The 20,553-nt window shown below is 41.6% G+C and overlaps 1 protein-coding gene across 3 annotated transcripts in view; it reads left to right on the forward strand.

Moving 5' to 3' along the window:
• The window catches only part of pgm3 (phosphoglucomutase 3), a 117,068-nt gene that overhangs the window by 74,460 nt on the left and 22,055 nt on the right, over nucleotides 1-20,553 (forward strand). For all 3 annotated transcript variants that reach the window (XM_060831620.1, XM_060831621.1, XM_060831622.1), the window contains 2 exons: nucleotides 6,920-7,115; nucleotides 16,070-16,227. In XM_060831620.1, the coding sequence (XP_060687603.1) occupies nucleotides 6,920-7,115; nucleotides 16,070-16,227 (354 nt within the window). The remainder of the gene's footprint in view (nucleotides 1-6,919; nucleotides 7,116-16,069; nucleotides 16,228-20,553) is intronic.

A 20,553-nucleotide genomic window follows, 5' to 3' on the forward strand; every position in this document is an offset into this window, starting at 1 on the left:
ATGAAAAACTTTTTGGACACGATAAAATAGATTGGATGACTGAAAGTACATGGACAATTGTGTTTTTTTTTTCCTTTCTTTTCTTTGTTTGCGAGGGGGTTGGTGAATCCTTTTTTTTATGTTAATGAATGATGACATATGTTTAGGGATGAGTAGAGTATTTACTTTTAATTTCCTTGTTAAGATATTTTTCTTTCACTCCTTTTTCATGGCCTGAGTCTGGGATGCGGCTCAAGCTGGAAGGAGGTATGAAGGTGCTTTTGAGCTATGTAAGTGCTACTTGTGGGCCAGAGGTTGAGCCCCTTTGTTAAGAGTTTTGTATTTGGTTTAATTTGGTGGTTTTCGTAGATGTAGTTATTAGGATGGTAGATGTGGTGGTTTTAGTTTCTGTATTTTTTGGTTTTGTGAAATTTCTTTGTCTCAGCTCAGCAGCTGATAAGTTGGATTCTTCCTTTTTGGGGATTGAATTGCATTTTAGAGGGCCGTGGCTAATTCTGTCTTCAAATGGTTTACCTGGAATTTTAGAAGGATCCATTTGTCAACTGAAAGTAAAAAGGTGCTTTCCAGTCTCCAAAAGATGGATGTTGCCCTTTTGCAGAAGACTTATCTCAATAATAAAGAACATTTGAAATTGCAGCAGGGTGGGTTTGATTGGGTAGATTTCTCTTCCTTTAATACTAGAAGTAGGGAAATTGCTATACTCATCAGGAAGAATCTTCCATTTAAATTTATAGAACAGATTAAAAATGGGTATGGGTGGTTTGTCATTCTTAAGGTATCAATATATGTTATCCTGAATGTGTATTGCCCACAGGGGCACCCTTAGATTTCTGATAGATATATTCTTTAAATTGATGGCTGTTATATCATGGCATTATAGGGGGAGGCTTTAATTCCCTTATGGACCCTGTGGTGGATAGAATGCCTAGAGACCCTCAACACATCCTCGCAGTCTAAACTGCTAGCAAATTTAAGTACAGAATTGGGATTGGTTGGTTTAGCTGTTTTTCGGCTATGCCTATGGGGGGGGTCCTAGGAGAATATCTGAGGTGGAGGGTGAACTACAGTCCCCCTTCAAATAGTCACAGGAAGGATTTTCTTATTTCGGCATCTTCATTACTCCTGTCTTTGATCAGCTGTTTCAGGCCAATTTTGCCCACTTCCTATCAGGATTAAGCAAGATTTTCAGCGATAGGAAGTGCTTCCAATAGCCTTGTTAGGCTGGGTATCTCTTATCAAAATGAATGTTATCCCCCATTTGCTCTATCCTGTACGAATGCTTTCTTTGATTTTTCCCAAAACAAATATTCCAGAGACTTAATGGATGGTTTAGTTCTTTTATTTTGCGGCATAGGCAACCTCTTGCCAAAGTGTCTAAACTACAGTTATCTCATGGGTTTGGAGAGGGAGTGGATCACCCGGATTTAGAAGATAGCAATTAAGTTCCCTTCTATCGCTTATAAGTGCTTGGGCCCGTAAAGCCCAGCATCAGCATGATTAGATGTTAAGGCCTCCAGACAAAATGTCCCCTTATCAGCCTTTCATTCTTAGATGAAATGAAGATGGTCATGGAAATTGCCATTGCCCAATTGTCAGTAATACTGTTAGTGCATGGAGAATAATGTGGCAGAGAGAGGATAATATGTCCAAAATGTCATTTCTTACCCCGTTAGCGGATATACCGGGTTTTCAACCAGAAGTAATGGACCCCAGATTTAAGCTTTGGACAGCTAGGGGAATGTCCTGTTTGGGCAACTTATTCAAAGGTGAAATAATGATGCCCTTTGACCAATTAATTCATAAATATGGTCTAGTTAGGAAAAACTTTTTCCGCTATTTTCAGGTCAGGGGTTTTATTCAGAAAGGGGCCACACTCTTGACCAACTACTGAAGATCTATTTTGGAGACGAGGGGACTTTAATTAGAGCTTTTGTGTAGCCAAAGCATTCTGATTTAGTGTGTTCCATGTCCTTGAACGAAGAATTCTGAATATTTTGTGTGCTCTTGGAGATCGAGATCTAATGTATTGTTCTGCTGAGCCGTGTTGTTTATTTATTCAGTAACGACCTTTACTGATTTGTGTATTTTGCACATGGGTTTCGGTCACTGTTTCGGTTGTATTGTTGTTTCTTTGCTTTTTTTTCTTTTTGCTTTTATATACATATAGATTAACGTTTGCTGGTGTTGTAATTTATTTTCTTTTTTTAAAAATGGTTTTGTAAAGAAAGAAAAATTTAATGAAAAAATATTTTTAAAAATCTGGCACTTCCTCATTAACCAACCTCCGACCAGATTGTACATTCTGGTGCAGATTTTTAGCTGGACTGTGCTTTCCATTATCACTCCAACAATATTCACTGGCTCAACCTGTTTTCCAAATCTGACTTCCCAGAGGTTTTCCTAACCCACCAACACTTTGATTTTGTGTGGCCTACTTTATTGCAGTGAAAACACCAGAGCTTTTTTAACTTCTCTGACCCCTTCAAGGGTTTCCTTTTTATCCTGTGGTAAGTTAGCCTTATCTTTACCGTGATCTACCTTTCCCTTTTCACGTGAGGATTTCTCTTTTCCCCAATTTCTATCCTCACAGATTGAAATTGGTGTTAGAAGCCAAACTTTGATTTTTGAACCAACATTAGCCATTTCAGCTGCTAATCATGCCATTTTGACTCTTCCATATGAGTTCTCACCACATCAGGAAGTGAATTTTTGAACTCTTCCAAAATAATTGTCTCTGTAAGAGCGTTAAAGTTTAGTTCCATTTTTAATACCCTTAACCACCTATCAAAATTACTTTGATCCTTTTAAACTCAATGTTTGACCAGGGTTCCTCCTTAGATTCCTGAAACACTGTCTGCAGGCTTCTGGCACAAGCTCGTATGCACTCAAAATAGCTTTCTTCACCTCCTCATACATCCCATTTACCTCCTTTGATCGTGATGCAAGTAGCTCACTAGCTCCACCTACAAGTTTCGTCTGGATCAACAAAACCTACATGGTCACTGGCCACTTCATTTGTTAAGCCACTTTCTCAAATGAAATGAAAAGGTCTTTCTCATCAAATTTAGGTAATGCTTTAAACAGATATTTAAACAGATCCCCACCAGGCCTTTGACTACCGTAGGTTTGCTTATCCTCCTGCTCTTCCTCACTAATCTTACCTTTTGCCTTGTTCACCTTTTGTAAAACCCCCAAAGTAATTTCTTCCACCCAAAGAAAACTCTTTTTGATTGAAAGAACCATTACTACACCAAGCACTGTTTACATCAACCAATTCAACACCTGGAACAAAAGATATTAATACCGACCACTTGCTGCCTTCGTGTCCAACAACTTTAATCCCAATTTGGAAGTGTAGAATAAATCCCTCACAGAGCCCCCAACCTGTTATGGACCAGCTCAGACTTCCTCAAAACATTTCAAGAAAGTAGCCCAGACCCTAACTTTTTTAGTTGTTTGAAGCAGATGTAAGGTGGATATTCCAGGAGTGATGCAGCTGGTCAAACCACTCAGTTTTAATCAAAACAGAATTTATTTACACAGTACCATATGAAACGTGAATAACAGAGAACAGAATATAGAGTAACAACCTATCTGAAAATCCAAGCTACTGTATCGCAACTTAATTCCAATTTCCTGAAACATCCCTGTAAACACCCCCTTGACAAAAAAGATAAAATCAAACACAGGTTATTACAGGAGAGATGTCAGAGAGAGAGTCAGGCAGAAGACTTCTGTTATCCCACCAGCTTTCTTTGACCAACAGCTTCAAACTAAAAAAACAAGATTAAAAAAAACTGAGCTGGGAGAACTTTCATTGTAAAACTGTTTTAAAAAAAAAACCCTAAAGATGGCCTCTGGTTAGCCATTGTTGAATTAACCAGTACAGACATGTCAGCACCTCTGCCTTTACAACCCCTCTTGGGAAAAGAAAAACAAGGGCAAAATGACCTTTTTAAAGGAACAGCATTTTCACACTCTGAATTAGCACCTAAGCCAAAGAGTGTAAGACAAAATGGTGCTGTAAACGTATTTCAGTGCAACAATTTCAAAAGGAATGGAAAGTGGAAAAACATGGATTGATTCAGAAGAATCAGCATGGATTTGTTAAGGTACAATCATATCTAACTTGCTGAAGAGTTTTGAAGAAGCAACAGAAGTCAAGATCCTTGATGTGCATGTGGACTTCCAGGAGGCATTTGATATATTCAAGAAAGTGAGGACTGCTGATGCTGGAGAGTCAGAGTCAAAAAGGGTAGCACTGGAAAAACACAGCAGCATCCAAAGAGTATGAGAATTGATGTTTCGAGCATAAGCCTGATGAAGGGATTGTGCCCGAAATGTCGACTCTCCTGCTCCTTGGATGCTGCCTGACCTGCTGTGCCAGTGCCACTCTTTTCAACTCGGCATTTGATACATTGCAATACAATAGACTTGTGAGATAAAATGACAGTGGGAAGATGGGCACAAAATTGGCTGACTGACAGGAAGCAGGCGAGTGGCTAATGTGTACGCTCCACATTAGAAGCAAGTTTATAGTGGAGTTTGCTGGGGTCAGTACTGCGACTTTTCCTTGTACCAATTTTATATTTAAATGATCTAGATCTTGATGTGCAGATGTCAATCTTAACATTTGTGAATGACAACCACGGGAAACCTTAGTCAGGTTACTTCAGGAGTGCAAGTAAATTTGTAAGGATACACCTGGATGTATTATGTTAGCTAGACAATGATTTGGACATGGTAGGCTGTGGATAAATTAGTATACTTATTGGTTGAGCTGGAAGAACGAACTTCCAGTAATTAGAGAAATTCTGTGCATGCTGGAGCATCATTGATTTAACCAAACCAAGGTGGAGTTCTCTGGTGGAGTTAGTTCATAAACTTGAATGAATCAATAGATTTCGCCATTAATACTATAATTTAATTGTCATCACAAAAACCAGATCCTCAGAAAATTATATTGACAGGATTGGAAGTGCCTCATTCCTTTCTCAAATTGACCTATTGAAGTGGTACTGCCAAGTGCCATTAACATCAAGAGGTAAGGAGATACCTGCCTTTGACACAGTACCTGTGAAGCTGGGGACATCCAGAGGAATCCATGATGGATTACCTACCTGGCAGTTCCAGCTGAAGACTGTTGCCTTTTTCTTTTACTACTGATGTGTTGGACAACTCCATTATTGAGGCGAGTCTTATCTGTGGCACTTCGTCCTTAAGAGAGTTGTTTAATTGTCCAACATGGCTGGATGTGATGGAACTGTTCTGCTCCCTTGATTGATTGTGGAATCACTTAGCCCAGGCTATCATTTGCTTAAACTGTTTGGGACACAAGTAGTCCTGTACTGTGGCTTGACTGGGTTGACATCTAATTTTTAGCTATGCTGTTGCTGCTTCTGGCATGCATTCTTCAATGAACTAGAATTGACCTCTGTAAAAAATAAGGAATATGCTAGACCATGAAGTTCAGTGTGTTTGAGTCCAATTCTGTTGCTGCTTTTGGTCTACAGCACCTCATGGATGCCCAGTCTTGAATTGCAGGATTTGTTTGAAGTCTATCCCGTTCAGCATCATGACATTGCCACATGACATAATGTGTTTTATAAGAATGGCTCCAGGAGTAAGACACTTCATATATGAGGAAGGGTTGGAGAAGTTGGGGCTGTTTTCCTTGCAGCAGAGAAGACTTATAGGAAATATGGTAGCATTTTTCAAAATCATAAGGGGTCTGCACAGAGTCGATAAGGAAAAACTGTTCCTAATTTTAAATGAATTAAAAAACAGTGAGCATAGTTTTGAAGTGTTTTATACAATAAGCAAAAGCAGATGGTTATGGTTTGGAATTTGATGTTGTTCAACACTCTGTGATGTATCCTTTGACAACCTTCTACACTATCCACATCTCCATCTGTATTGTCTGTCAACTTACTAACACATTATCTACATTTTCATCCAAGTCATTTACTCATTTACTGTTTTCAGACTAGCACACCTTGAAATCTGTTGCACTTCCTGTCTCGTCCAACTCTTTGGCCACCTATCTATTCAGAATTTTCCCAGTTTGAAGAATGGCCACAGCCTGGAATATATAATCCAGGAAACTCTTAACTTTCTTGTTATTCCATAGAAATCCTGAGTTTGAGCCAAATGGCCTGTAAGCTGTCCATCTATATTCCATAAAAAAAATTATTTCTATAAACATTCAGTTAGAATTTAGTTTAAGCAATTCATTTTTCACCAGGCTATTTAAGCTATTAATTCCTCTAGACCTGTTGTGCACTAATATTGTTCAGATATTTCACTTACTGTAATACATAACCCAAATAATTTTGTAAAACTTTCTGTCTGCCAGTTTAAACAAAAGCCTTAAAAAAAGGCTAGATTCATCATCCACTGATTTGTCTGCTTTCAGGTGATGTTTGCTTTGAATTTCTTTGTATGTTGTCAACGTTTTCTAGTCAGTCCATTCTGATCTGCCTAGCTCTTTATCCCTCCACCAGACTCCTTCATTTCTCACTGTCAGGCTTGCAATGCCTCCAGTCTTGCTCAGTTCTTACTCCATCAGACAAAAGACCAAAACTGCCCAGGATAAACATGGGTTTTTTGGAGAACAGCCATATTATCTATGTAAAAAAAATGGATGTTCATCATTACTCGGTTTTCAAGTGTAGGCAAAAGTCAAAGTAGGTTTCGTTCTCAATTGTCATTGTTGTGATTTGATTTCTCACATCATGCAAGTTGCAAAATAAATATTGCTTGTATTTAAACGTTTAAAATATCTTTTATGCTGATGGTGTGATTAATTTGAGGATGATTGGGGATTAAGGATATATGTATCTTTTTTGATTAAATGGATGTGAGACATCTACATCGGACATATTCTATTGGTACGATTGAATATTTTCTGAATGCATAGACTCCTTACCATCCAGAAGAATTGAGACAATTGAATGTGGATGGAGCAAATGGTATTGGTGCACTAAAGCTTCAAGAATTGGAGTCATACCTTGACAAGAAAATACAGCTGAAGGTGCATAATAATGGTGCAAATGGCAAACTCAACTATCTCTGTGGAGCAGATTTTGTGAAAGTTCAACAGAAGCTACCTCATGGTAAGTGTTAGAATTGTAAAGTGGAGTGATTGAATACAAGTTTACGGTGGAGGCCAATTGAGTAATCGTGCTTTTGTCTTTTGTCTACATCTAGAACATAGAACACAACAGCGCAGTCCAGGCCCTTTGGCCCTCGATGTTGCACCAACCTGTGAAACCATTTATGTTTCTTTGGTTCAAACATTTATTGACATTTCTCTTGAAATCATTTGAAAGGCAACTCCCTTTGCCTCAGCTATTTTAAATGACAATGTATTCTTTTAAGAATGTCAACAATGTAAAACAAATTCAAATTCTTGTCCAAATTTGTGATTTAAGGTGACCAAAGTCAAGAACACCTCTAGGACCGTCTCCCTCACCTCTGACTGGGGACAAAGCTGCAGGAGTGGCAGACTTTTATTCAAGCAGAAACGGGTTAATGCAGGGAGAGGGCCACAGGATCTTCCCCAAATCTGGCCTTGACATATGACCATGATTATTGGTTTAGTCTTTGGCTTAAATTGGAGAAAGATCGATGACACACTTGATTTTTACAGGGAAATACAGCACCTTTATGCAAGTTTTGTTGCAGTAATCAAGTACAACGTAGTCACTTCCCCCCTTCCTTCCATTCACCCAATCCTGGAAAACACCTAGGATGGAAAAGCACAATCGACTTTTCAGGCAAAAGCCCTTCATCCGGAATGTGGAGGAGGACGGGAGATGATAGATAAATGAGGGAGTGGGGCTGGGGGGAAGGTAGGTGGGAAGGTGGATACAGATAGGGGTTAATTGTGGTAGGCCAGTGAGGAGGGTGGACTGGAGAGGTGGGAAGGAAGATGGACAGGTCAAGAGAGTAGTGCTTAGTTGGAGGGTTGGATCTGGGATGAGGAGGGGGAGGGGAGATTTGGATATTAGTGAAGTTGATGTTGATACCATGTGGTTGAAAGGGCAGAAGATGACGTGTTATTCCTCCAGTTGGTGGGTGGGCTTGATTTGGAAGTGGAAGAGGCCCAGGACTTTTATGTCCGTGGGGGAGTGGGAGGGAGACTTTAAGTGGCTGGCCACAGGGCAGTAAGGTTGTTTAGTGCATGTGTCCTAGAAATGTTCCCAGAAATGCTCCACAAGTTGGCATCCTGTCTCCCCAATGTAGAAGATACCATGTCATGAGGAATGGATGCAGAGGATGAGGTGGGTGGATGCGTAGGAAAATCTTTGCCAGATGTGAAAAGAGGAATGGGTGCAAATTTAATACCTTGTGTGGCAGCAAGGGAAGACGCCGGCTGTGGAGGGTGGGTTACTGGGCGGTGTAGACCAAACAAGGGAGTCACAATGGGAATGGTCTCTGTGGAACACAGATAGGGATGGGGAGGGAAATATATCTTTGGTGGTGGGGTGTGACTGAAGGTGGTGGAAATTACGGAAGATAATATATTCTATCTGGAGATTAGTAGGGTGGAAGGTGAGGACCGTGGGTTCTATCCTTATTGCGGTTAGAATGGTTGGGTTTGAGGGTGGAAGTAGAGAGGTGCTGGAGGGCATTGTTGATCACTTGGGAGGGGAAATTGTGGTCCCTTTAAAAGGAGGAGCTCTGTGATATCCTGAGTGGAATTGCTCCTCCTTGGCGGAGGAATTGAGAGTAAGGGCTAGTGTTTTTACAGGAGAGGGATTGGGAGGAGGTGAGTTTGAAATTGATGTCTGTATTGAAATGGAGGTGCAGAGTTCAAAGAAGGGGAGGGAGGTGTCAGAGCTGATCCATGTGAACCTAAGGTCAATGTGGAAGGTGTTGGTGAAGTTGATGACTGTTCAACCTCCTCATAGCAGCATGAGTTGGCGCCGATATAGTCATAGAGATGTACAGCACGGAAACTGCTCCTTCAGTCCAACTCATCCATGTCGACCAGATATCCTAAATTAATCTAGTTCCATTTGTCAGCACTCGACCTATATCCTTCTAATCCCTTCCTATTCATGTACCCATCCAGATGCCTTTTAAATGTTGTAATTGTACCAGCCTCCACCACTTCCTCTTGCAGCTCATTCTAAACATTGCCCCTTAGGTCCTTTTTAAATCTTTCCCCTCTCACCCTAAACTTATGCTTTCTAGTTCTGGACTTCCCCCACCTAGGGAAAAGAACTTGTCTATTTACTCTATTCAGCCATTGAGGTCGTGGAAGTAAGATTAGGGGCTGAAGCCAGTGAAACTATGGAAGATGAATATTTCATGTACCCAGTGAAGAGGCAGGCAAAGCTGGGTCCCATGCAGGTGCCCCAGGCTACCCCTCTGGTCTGACGGTTTGAAGACGTTATTGAGGGTGAGAACCAGTTCCACAAATCAAATAAGTGTGTTATTTGAGTGGGACTGTTTGGATCAGTAGGAGAGGAACAAATAGAGGACTAGTAGTCTTTTGCCATGGGGGATGGATGGATGTAGGGACTGGATGTCCATGGTGAAGATGAGGTGTTGGGGGCTAGGAGGTGGTGGAGGACGTGGGTGGTGTCCCAAATGTCCGTCTTCCTTCCCACTATGCACTCCATCCTCTCCACTGACCTATCACAATTACCCCTACTTGTATCCATGTATCACCTTCCCACCTCCTCCCCCATAGCCGCCTCCCTATTTATCTCCCATCTCTTTCCCCCCCCCCCCCCCAAAAACATGCACACACTGCTGATGAAGGGCTTATGCCTGAAACGTTGACCCTCCTCCTCAGATGCTGTGCTGTGCTTTTCCAGAGCCATCCTTTTCGGCTCTGACCTCTCCAGCATCTGCAGTGCTGCGTTTTTCCTCCCTATAAAACACCTAATCAGTGATGGGAATCCCTATGGACAACCTCATGTTCCCACGGTCTCGTGGTGTTTAACAGACATTGTAAATGCCAGGCCTTGGGATCGTTCTATGCATCCTATCAATTCACATTCCAAATTTATTGCTTCGGCTCTGTTAAGGACTGTTTGAATGCTGTTATTTATTGTATTTCCTAATGTCCTAATTACGTATGTAAGAATACAAAAATTTTAATGATTTGCTATGAGATTTGTAATATTGATTTCATCTATAAAGTTAGTTATAGAGTTATTCAGCTACTTCTACGACTAGCACTTTGTGATTAATAGGTTGCAACTGTTCTATTTGGTACCTGGCCTTCCTTTAGAGATCGGAGAAAGTGTTTCCTGAGGCTGTATGTTTAAATGTTTTTCCCCTAATGCTTGTATTATATTTTGGTTACATGTATCTATCCTTTATGTAGAAAACTACTTCTGTGATTATCTGAAGAACCTTTAACTAGAACCTATTCTTAATATTACAAATAATTTGAAAAAAATAACTATGTACTACAAAGTAATTGTCAGTGTAGCTGCTTAGGGAGTAAATCTGGGTGGTTCATGAGCTGAGACTCACGCCTGGTGTTTTTCATTCACTGGGACAATCATCCTTTCATTAATGAAGTTAGGATCAGTCATTTCTCTGTCCTTTGGCATCTTCTTATGAAAAGTTTTTCGGATTGTTACTGCGCGAGGCCCCTTCATTGGCCTTGGGGTAGCTCTGTTCAGCGATACCATTGTGCTTCATTTAAAGTCTAAAACAGGTTGTTTGTCAAGTTCATCTCTTTTCAGCTATTTTGTGTCTTAATGCTGGGACAGGCTGTCTCATTTTATTTAATCCTTGTCAGCCATTTGTTTTTGTGTCTTCCAAACAATGGCCATTTTGGTATAAGCAGGTCTGGATCATCCCTACAACACCCAAACCACATGAAGTAAAATGCCCTTATTCATTCTGCTAAAACCCTTCATAATTTTATAAACTGTAAATAGTTATTCCCTCAGCTTTTTCTGTTCCAATATCTTCAGTCTTCCCTCATAGCTTATGGTTTTCCACCCCCAGTGTCATCCTGATGAAACTACACTGCACTTTCTCTTTTTTTTCCTTTTTCACTCATTCAAAGGATGAGAACATCGCTGGCTAGGCAGCATTTACTGCCCACCCCTAATTGCCCAGAGGGCAGTTAAGAGTCTATCACATTGCTGTGGTTTTGGAGTCACATGTACGTCACACGAGGTAAGGAAGACAGTTTCCTTTCCTGAAAGGCATTAGTGAACATAGAGCAGTACAACACATAAGGCCCTTTGGTCCTCGATGTTGTACTGGCCTTTTATCCTACTCTAAGATCAGACTAACCCACAAAGTCTTCATTGTACTAACTTCCATGTACTATTCAAGAGTTACTGAAATGTCCCTAATGTATCTGACTCTACGATCACTGCTGGCAGCGCATTCCACATACCCACCACTTTCTGAGTAAAGAACCTACCTCTGATATCTCCCCTAAACCTTTCTCCACTTACCTTCAAATTATGCCCCCTAGTGATAGGCATTTCCGCCCTTGGAAAACTTCACTTTATTTATGGCCTAAGACTAGTGGTGTGCCACAAAGATCGGTGCTGGATCCAATACTTTTCATCATTTATATAAATGATTTGGATGTGAACATAGGATATACAGTTAGTAAGTTTGCAGATGACACCAAACCTGGAGGTGCAGTGGACAGTGAAGAAGGTTACCTCAGAAAACAACAGGATTTTGGTCAGATGGGCCAGTGTGCTTAGAAGTGGCAGATGGAATTTAATTTAGATAATTGCGAGGTATTGCATTTTGGAAAAGCAAATCAGAGCAGGACTTATAAACTTAATGGTCCAGGGGAGTGCTGCTGAATAAAGAGACTTTGGAGTGCAGGTTCGTGTTCCTTGAAAGTAAAGTCTCCGGTAGATAGGACAGTGGAGAAGGTGTATAGTGTGCTTTCCTTTATTGGTCAGAATATTGAGTATAGGATTTGGGAGGTCATGTTGCAGCCATACAGGGCATTGGTTAGGCCACGTTTGGAATTTTGCTTGTAATTCTGGTCTCCCTCCTATCGGAAGGATGTTGTGAAACTTGAAAGGGTTCAGAAAATATTTACAAGGATGTTGCCAGGATTGGAGGATTTGAGCTACAAGGAAAGGCTGAGTAGGCTGAGGCTTTTTTCCTGGAACATAGGCTGAGGGGTAAACTTGTCGAGGTTTACAAAATCATGAGGGGCATGAATAGGATAAATAGACAAGATCTTTTCCCTGGGGTGGGGGAATCCAAAACTAGAGGGTATAGGTTTAGGGTGAGAGAGGAAAGATGCAAAAAGGATCTAAAGGGCAACCTTTTCACTCAGATGATGGTGTGTGTATGGAATGAGCTGCCAGAAGAAGTGGTCGAAACTGGTAAAATTGCATTATTTAAAAGGCATCTGATTGGGAATTTGAATAGGAAGGGTTTAGAGGAATATGGGCCAGGTGCTGGCACATGGAACTAGATAAGGTTAGCATGTCATGGTCGACATGGACAAGTTATACCGAAGGGTCTACTTCTCTACTGTACTTCTCCATGACTCTGACCACATGTTTGTTTTTCTGATAATCGGCAATAGATTCATCATCATCATTAAATTCTTCAATCCAGAAATGTTTTGAATTCAAGTTATGGCAGGATTCAAACCTGGGTCCCAAGAAGGTTAGCTGGATCTCTGGATTAACAGTCCAGCAATAATGCCACTAGGCCATCACCTCCCCAATATAATCTCCTCCTCTATGATCTCTCTTCAATGAGTTACCTAAAATAATTCCTGCTTTAGTACTGTCTGTGAGCCATAGAAAATAATGTATAGAAGCATAGAATTTTATAGAACAGCAGGAGACCGTTTGACCCTTCGTGTCTAACAGCTCCCAAAAGAGCTACCCAGCTAGCCCTCTAATTTCAGCACTTTAAAATACATATCCTGCTGTCTTTTAGAAACCTATGGAATCTACCTCCCCCACACTTCCAGGCAGCACATTCTAAATCCTAATAATTTTCTAAGAAAAGAATTTCTCCTCATTCCACTCCTAGCTCTTTTGGTGACAATTTTCAGTTGTGACCATAGATTAGATTAGATTAGACTTACAGTGTGGAAACAGGCCCTTCGGCCCAACAAGTCCACACCGACCCGCCGAAGCGCAACCCACCCATACCCCTACATTTACCCCTTACCTAACACTACGGGCAATTTAGCTTGGCCAATTCACCTGACCCGCACATCTTTGGACTGTGGGAGGAAACCGGAGCACCCGGAGGAAACCCACGCAGACACGGGGAGAACGTGCAAACTCCACACAGTCAGTCGCCTGAGTCGGGAATCGAACCCGGGTCTACAGGCGCTGTGAAGCAGCAGTGCTAACCACTGTGCCACCGTGCCGCCCACGATATTTTCACATACATACAATCTAGTGAAACAGAATCACAGAATCCCCACAGTGTGGAAGCAGGCCGTTCAGCCCATTGAGTTAACACCAACCCTCAGAAGTGTATCCAAACCCACCTCCACTTTATCCCTGTAACCCTGCATTTTCCATGGCCAAACTACCTATTCTGCATATCTCTGGACTGTGGGAGGAAACTGGAGCATCCAGAGGAAATCCACGCAAACAAAGGGACAATATGCAAATTTCATGCAGCTGCCCAAGGGTGGAATCGAACCTGGATCCCTGGTGCTGTGAGATAACATTCTAACCACTGAGCCCATGCTGTTCAATATCCTCCTTTACCAAGTCAAAATTATTCATAATTTGGAACACCTCAATATGGTCACCTCCTAATCGTCTCTGGTCCTGATAAAAAAAAGCTCCACCTCTCTAATCTTTCTTTGTATATACATCCTTCAATCCTGGTATCTTTCTCGTAAATCTCCTATGAGCTGTCTATTGGGACTTTAACATCTTACTTAAATAAGGTGCCCAAAACTGAACACACTACTATTGTGATGATACTATGGCTTTAAGAGGTATATTTTTATTTGTGAAGAAGGTTGAGGCAGAGTTGTTGAACAGTCTGCTCCAAAGCCAATAAACAGCTTGTGAGGCCTTGTTTTTTTTTAAGTTAAAATCTGAATAGGTGGGATCAAGCTCCCACCAAACCAGGATGTTTTTTAGTTTTGGTCTTCAGTAACAGTTGCTAGGATCTTGAAGCTAGATGTGGAACCTCTTTTCCAGCTAAATGTTGGGGTTCTCTTCCTGCTGCTAGAAGTCCACGTGAGACTGAATTTGCCTTTGCCGATACAAGGGATTTTACTGTACTGGAACAGTTAATTAGTTGTAGTTAATATATAAATTATTTTGTTAAGCTTTTTGATCATTACAGTTAAGCCAATTCTTTTATTTTCTATATCTTAATTCTAGTGTATGCATGCATGCATGGAGTGTGTTTTGTTTCAAGTCTGGTAGTTTGGCAATCGAATTCCATCTGGAATGCACTGCTTTACATTAACCTTTAAAATACCCTCTTTATTTTGAGGGCATTTGGTATGGTCGAGAACAAACTGGGTGCTCTTGTCTGGATGAAAATCTCTAATTCCAGGTTGGGTTTACGATTATTGGACTCAAAGGCAGTGAACAGTGAATGTTGGTGTTTTCTTTTTGGGTTTTGAATTTTATAGATTTAAATAAGGTGTTTCTTTTGCAATAATGGCACTTTCAGTCACTAAGATTTTCCTGGGTATAGAAAAAGTCATTTCTGGAGTTTTATAGAAGGTGAGCAAAGCAAAGCTTTTGGAATTGGCAACCCAGCTGGAGTTGGGGGTTGCCTTTGTCCTTGCAAAAAGAGAGGTAATTACAGTAGTAGCCTGACATTTATGATTGCCAGAAATGCCATTGGAATCGATGGAAAAGGCTAAAATTCAGTTGCAAATGAAGCAGTTGAACATGAAAAGGAAATGAAACAGTTTGAATTATGATTGAAGGCAGAGCAAAATGAAAAATAAAATGAGAAGAGAGTTTTTGAACTTTAAAAGTTGGAACTGAAAACTTGAAGTTGACTTAAAATAGCAAAGATAGAAGTTATGATGAGGACAGCTATGGAAAGCAATCCCATCACAGCTAAAGGCCTGGCGGGGATCTGTTTAAATACGTTTACGCATTGCTTACATTCAATGAGAAGGATCCGGAAGCCTTTCTCATTTCATTTAAGAAAGTGGCTAAACAAACGAAATGATTGGTGACCACTTGGGTATTGTTGATCCAAACAAAGTAGCTAGGTAGAACAAGTGAGGTATTTGTATCACTATCAGAGGAGGTATCTGAGGAATATGAGGAGGTTAAGAAATGCATTTGAAATGCATTTGAGCTGGTACTCGAAGCCTAACAGACAAAGTTTTAGGAATTAAGAAGATAACCTGGTCAAACATACACAGAGTTTGAAAGAATCAGACAAAGTAATTTTGATCGGTGGATAAAGGGATTGAAAATGGATCAAACGTAAGCCACTCTTAGACAATTACTTTGGAGGAGTTCAAAAATTCACCTCCTGAAATAGTGAGAACTCGTGGAAGAATAGAGAGAGTCAAAACTGCAAGATTAGCAGTGGAAATGACATGATTGTGTATTGGTTGCTATATCAAAATTTGACTTCTGATATCAATTTCAGTCAGTGAAGGATAGAAATTGGGGAAAAGAGAAATCCTCAGGTGACAAAATTGAGATGATAAGTAGTTATTTTAGAGAATATGAAAGACCGCTTTACCTTCAACACAATTCCAATTGCTTTGTCAGTGTAGCAGTCTTCATATTGCTCAGACTCCTCCTCCTTTATGTGAAAGCAGACTGGGCATGTCCACATGACTAAATAGTGACTTTCAGTGAACCTACTTCAATGCTGCTACTTGTAGAAGATAAAAATCTTTTGTAGACTGACCCAAACAAGCTTATTAAAAAGTTAAAGCAAGGAAAATCATAATGGATACAAGGACATAGAGCACAGTAGTTTCTTTGGGAAACCATACTACTATGGGTGCCAGATTATGGAAGTAAAACTTGTATAGTCTTTATATGTTGCATTGCAGGTGAAAAAGCTAGTTTCCGGTTATTGTCTGCCCTAATTATGACAAAGTTATTAACAACCACATTTTCGATTGTTACAGGCTTACACATTAAGGCAAACGAACGCAGCTGCTCATTTGATGGTGATGCAGACAGAATTGTATATTATTATATTGATGAATCTGGATGTTTCCACCTTCTTGATGGAGATAAGATCGCAACTTTAATTACAATATTTCTGCAGGAGCTTCTTGTCAAGGTAAAGCTTTTCTTCAAGTAAATCAAATCTCATAAATCAAATCTCAGTAGCTGACTCAGCAACTGTGGAGAGAACAGGCTTGTTGAGATTTTAGCTGAAAACCCTTCATAGCAGTGTGATGCAGATTTACACATTATCATCAAATGGTTTATTCTTTCCACATATGCTGACTGACCTGTCTGTTTAAAGCATTTTCTGTTTTTGCTTCATGTTTTTCCACAACTGAGAGTTTTTCTTTGTATTTGGTTAATTTTCAAAACTTGCATTCAAAATATAACAAACTAAAACAGTTGTACCTGTAGATCATCAGTTTTAAAACGAATGATCACATTTATAGTTGTTATTATTAGCCTGTTTAAATGTGTTATGACACATTGGGGCGGCACGGGTTGCACAGTGGTTAGCACTGCTGCCTCACAGCGCCGGGTTCAATTCCTGCCTCAGGCGACTGACTGTGTGGAGTTTGCACATTCTCCCCGTGTCTGCGTGGGTTTCCTCCGGGTGCTCCGATTTCCTCCCACAGTCCAAAAATGTGCAGGTTAGGTGAATTGGCTGTGCTAAATTGCCCGTAGTGTTAGGTGAAGGGTAAATGTAGGGGAATGAGTCTGGGTGGGTTGCGCTTCGGCAGGTCGGTGTGGACTTGTTGGGCTGAAGGGCCTGTTTCCACACTGTAAGTAATCTAATCTAAAAAAAAACCCCTGGAGCCAGTGGGATTTGCACCCAGGACATTTGGCTCCAAGGTAAGGATGTGTCACTGTGTTACAGGAAATCCTCGGACTACATTCACATGTTTTGTTATTGATCACTATTAGATTTATTAACTTAACTGTTTTATGCCCCTTTCGTTATAGGCTGTCCACTATTCATAGTCCAAATCTCCCATGTATAGAATTATAGTGTTTACATTGCACAAACAGGCCATTATTGTGCTGCTTCTCTTCAAAACAACTTTTAGCCCTGACAAACTTGTCCATTCAATTCTGCTGAAAATGTGTTGCTGGTTAAAGCACAGCAGGTTAGGCAGCATCCAAGGAACAGGAAATTCGACGTTTCGGGCCAGAGCCCTTCATCAGGAATGAGGAGAGGGTGCCAGGCAGGCTAAGATAAAAGGTAGGGAGGAGGGACTTGGGGGAGGGGCGATGGAGATGTGATAGGTGGAAGGAGGTCAAGGTGAGGGTGATAGGCCGGAGTGGGGTGGGGGCGGAGAGGTCAGGAAGAGGATTGCAGGTTAGGAGGGCGGTGCTGAGTTCAAGGGAATCGACTGAGACAAGGTCGGGGGAGGGGAAATGAGGAAACTGGAGAAATCCGAGTTCATCCCTTGTGGCTGGAGGGTTCCCAGGCGGAAGATGAGGCGCTCTTCCTCCAACCGTCGTGTTGTTATGTTCTGGCAATGGAGGAATCCAAGGACCTGCATGTCTTCGGTGGAGTGGGAGGGAGAGTTAAAGTGTTGAGCCACGGGGTGGTTGGGTTGGTTGGTTTGGGCGTCCCAGAGATGTTCCCTGAAGTGTTCTGCAAGTAAGCGGCCACATCGGGTGCAGCAGATGCAATAGATGATGTGAGTGGAGGTGCAGGTGAATTTGTGGCGGATATGAAAGGATCCCTTGGGGCCTTGGAGAGAAGTAAGGGAGGAGGTGTGGGCGCAAGTTTTGCATTTCCTGCGGTTGCAGGAGAAGGTGCTGGGAGTGGAGGTTGGGTTGGTGAGGGGTGTGGACCTGACAAGGGAGTCACGAAGGGAGTGGTCTTTGCGGAACACTGATAGGGGAGGGGAGGGAAATATATCCCTGGTGGTGGGGTCGGTTTGGAGTTGGCGGAAATGATGGCGGATGATGCGCTGTATACGGAGGTTGGTGGGGTGGTAGGTGAGAACCAGTGGGGTTCTGTCTTGGTGGCGGTTGGAGGGGCGGGGCTCAAGGGCGGAGGAGCGGGAAGTGGAGGAGATGCGGTGGAGGGCATCGTCGATCACGTCTGGGTCATTCAATTCTGCCACAAAGTTAGTGTGTAAATATGGTAAAATTATAAAATGGGGAAATATTGTGATGCCCCTTTTAAGAGATGGTATTCTTTTCAGAGTTTAGAGATTTAAAAATGGATGTCTGAACAGCAGTTTAAAGTGCAGATGCACAGAGAGCACCCGAACAGAAACATTTTGTATCAATTAGCCAAGCAGCATTTTTACCCAGACAACAGTTTAATAAGGTTTGAGAAGATTTGTAGCTCAGATTAAGGCTCTGTGTGTAAGTTTGCTCACTAAGCTGGAAAGTTTATTTTCACATTTTTTCACCATACTAGGTAACATCATCAATGAGCCTCCAGTGAAGCACTGGTGGTAGCGACCCGCTTTCTATTTGTGTTTAGATTTTCTTGGATTGGTGATGTCATTCCCTATGGTGATGTCATTTCCTGTTTTTTTCTCCGAGGGTGGTAAATGGGATCCACGTCAATGTGTTTGTTGATAGATTTCCGGTTGGAATGCATTACCTCTAGGAATTATTGTGAGTGTCTCTGTTTGGCTTTCCCTCGGATGGATGTATTGTCCTCGTCGACGTGGTATCCTTCATCATCTATATGTGAAGATACTGCTGAGGATGGGTCATGTATTTTTATGGTTAGTTGGTGCTTATGTACCCTGGTGGCAAGTTTTCTCTCTGTATGTCCAATGTAGTGTTCGTTACAGTTCTTGCAAGGTATTTTGTAAATGACATTAGTTTTACTTGTCTGTATGAGGTCTTTCAAGTTCATTAGCTGCTGTTTTAATGTGTTGGTGGGTTTGTGGGCTGCCATGATGCCAACGGGTCTGAGTAGTCTGGCAGTCATTTTGGAGATGTCTTTGATGTAGGGGAGAGTGGCTAGAGTTTCTGGGTGCATTTTGTCTGCTTATTTGGATTTGTTTCTGAGAAATCGGCAGACTGTGTGTTCATTGGGTGCCCGTTCATTGTTCTGTGTCTGAGTGGTTTGTGTATGGGTTCCAGTTCAATGCGTTTATTGATTGAATTCTGGTTGAACTGCCAGGCTTCAAGGAATTCTCTCATGTATCTGTTTTGCCTGTGCTATGATGGTTACATTGTCCCAGTTGAATTTGAATCCTTTGTTGTCTGTGTGGTTGGAAATGAGAGAGTGCTGTTTGTGTTTGGCAGTGGCAAGTTGATGTCCATACACTCATATGGTTAGTTTTCTTCCTGTTTGTCCTATGTAGTGTTTTTAACAGTCCTTGCAGGGTATCTTGTAAATAACAATCGTCCTGTTTGATGCGGGTTTCAGGTTTACAACCTTTATGAGGAGCTGGTAAAAGGTGTTTGCCAGTTTGTGGGCCACTAAGATTCTGAGGCGCTGAAGTAGTTGGGTAGTCATTTCTGATATTTCTTTTATGTACAGTATGGTTACTATCGTGTCTGGTCATAAAGTCATACAGCACAGAAACAGACCCTTCAGTCCAACCTGTCCATGCATACCAGAAATTCCAACCTAATTTAGTCCTATCTGCCAGCACCCGGCCCATATCCTTCCAAACCCTTCCAGTTAATATATCCATCCAGGTGCCTTTTAAGTGTTGCAATCTTACTAGCCTTTGGCAGCTCATTCCATACACATACCACCCTCTGCATGGAAACGTTGCCCGTTAGGTCTCTTTTATATCTTTCCCCTCTCATCCTAAACCTATGCCCTCTAGTTCTGGACTACCCCACCCCAGAGAAGAGACTTGGTCTATTTATCCTATTCAAGCTCCTCATGATTTTGTAAACCCCAATAAGGTCACATCTCAGCCTCTGACACTCCAGGGAAAATAGCTCCAGCCTATTCAGCCTCTCCCTATAGCTCAAATCCTTCAACCCTGGTAACATCCTTGTAAATTTTTTCTGAACCCTTTCAAGTTTCACAGCATCCTTCCAAGAGGAAGGAGACCAGAATTACATGCAATATTCCAAAATTGGCCTAAACAATGTCCTATAGACCTGCAACATGACATCCAAACTTCTGTACTCTATACTCTGACCAAGAAATGAAAGCATACCAAACACTTTTTTCATTATCCTATCTACCTGTGACTCCACTTTCAAAGAGCTATGAAGAGGCGGCATGGTGGCTCAGTGGTTAGCACTGCTGCCTCACAGCAACAGGGCCCCAGGTTTAATTCCAGCCTTGGGCAACTGTCTGTATGGAGTTTGCGCATTCTTTCCGTGTCTGCGTGGGTTTCCTCTGGGTGCTCGGGTTTCCTCCCACAGTCCAAAAATGTGCAGGTCAGGTGAATTGGCCATGCTAAATTGCCCATAGTGTTAGGTGCATCAGTCAGAGGGAAATGGGTCTGGGTGGGTTAGTCTTCGGAGGGTC

The sequence above is a fragment of the Hemiscyllium ocellatum genome, chromosome 10 (assembly GCF_020745735.1).
Source record: "Hemiscyllium ocellatum isolate sHemOce1 chromosome 10, sHemOce1.pat.X.cur, whole genome shotgun sequence".
NCBI classification, from domain to species: Eukaryota; Metazoa; Chordata; class Chondrichthyes; order Orectolobiformes; family Hemiscylliidae; genus Hemiscyllium; species Hemiscyllium ocellatum.